Here is a 690-nt window from a genome sequence, read left to right as displayed (position 1 = left end):
AAATAATCTCTGACCCAGAGACTCTGGCAATCACACATATACAAAATGCATCGACTAGGTTTTTCTCCAATAAATACTAATTTGACAATACAATCCATTTCCATCTTAAGAAAGTGTTTTCAGTAAGGAAAACTTTTTTTTTTTTTTCCCCTCAATGGAACTAGAGTGAATAGTCTGTTGTTCACACTAGAACTGAGTTATGATGTCTTTGTATACAAATATAGCATATTTTGGCCAGGAATATAATTTCTTGTTAACCAGTTTATTTGCCTTCACACGCCCGATTGCTACATACATTCACAGTTTTAACAGACTATAATTAGCTATTCCAGTTGTGCTTTAAAATCCCAAATATTATTTTCATTAGTGAGTGCAAAGCAAATGTTCCAATTGACTACAGTTGGTCCTAGAGTTATAAACTCCATAGCGATTTCTAGGAAGGGCCCTCATTCTCCAGTTTCATCGTTAGCTTTTTCAGGTATGACTTCCAGGCTCCGGCGTGGCTTCTGAATGTCGGCACTTTCTGTGCCTGGTTTATTCAGTCCACATGAAACAGCAGCATAATGGATTTGTTTCAGGTTCTCTAAAGTCTCATTCTTAGCGTATTTCAAAAGATCTGCTTGTCCCTGTAACAAAACATGCAATTAAACATGTTAGATATAACATGACTTATTGTTACCATTTGACAAC

General features: G+C 35.9%; 1 protein-coding gene across 1 annotated transcript in view; it reads right to left on the bottom strand.

The window, feature by feature from the left end:
- Positions 1-246: 246 nt before the first annotated feature.
- The window catches only part of PLCL2 (phospholipase C like 2), a 162702-nt gene continuing 162258 nt past the window's right edge, over positions 247-690 (bottom strand). Inside the window, exon 6 of the mRNA XM_006907268.3 lies at positions 247-626. Within this exon, the coding sequence (XP_006907330.1) occupies positions 447-626 (180 nt within the window). The 3' untranslated portion in view covers positions 247-446. The remainder of the gene's footprint in view (positions 627-690) is intronic.

This window comes from Pteropus alecto, unplaced genomic scaffold (assembly GCF_000325575.1).
Source record: "Pteropus alecto unplaced genomic scaffold, ASM32557v1 scaffold92, whole genome shotgun sequence".
NCBI classification, from domain to species: Eukaryota; Metazoa; Chordata; class Mammalia; order Chiroptera; family Pteropodidae; genus Pteropus; species Pteropus alecto.
The sequence above is the reverse complement of the archived record's forward strand: the minus strand, read 5'-3'. Positions and strand labels throughout refer to the sequence as shown.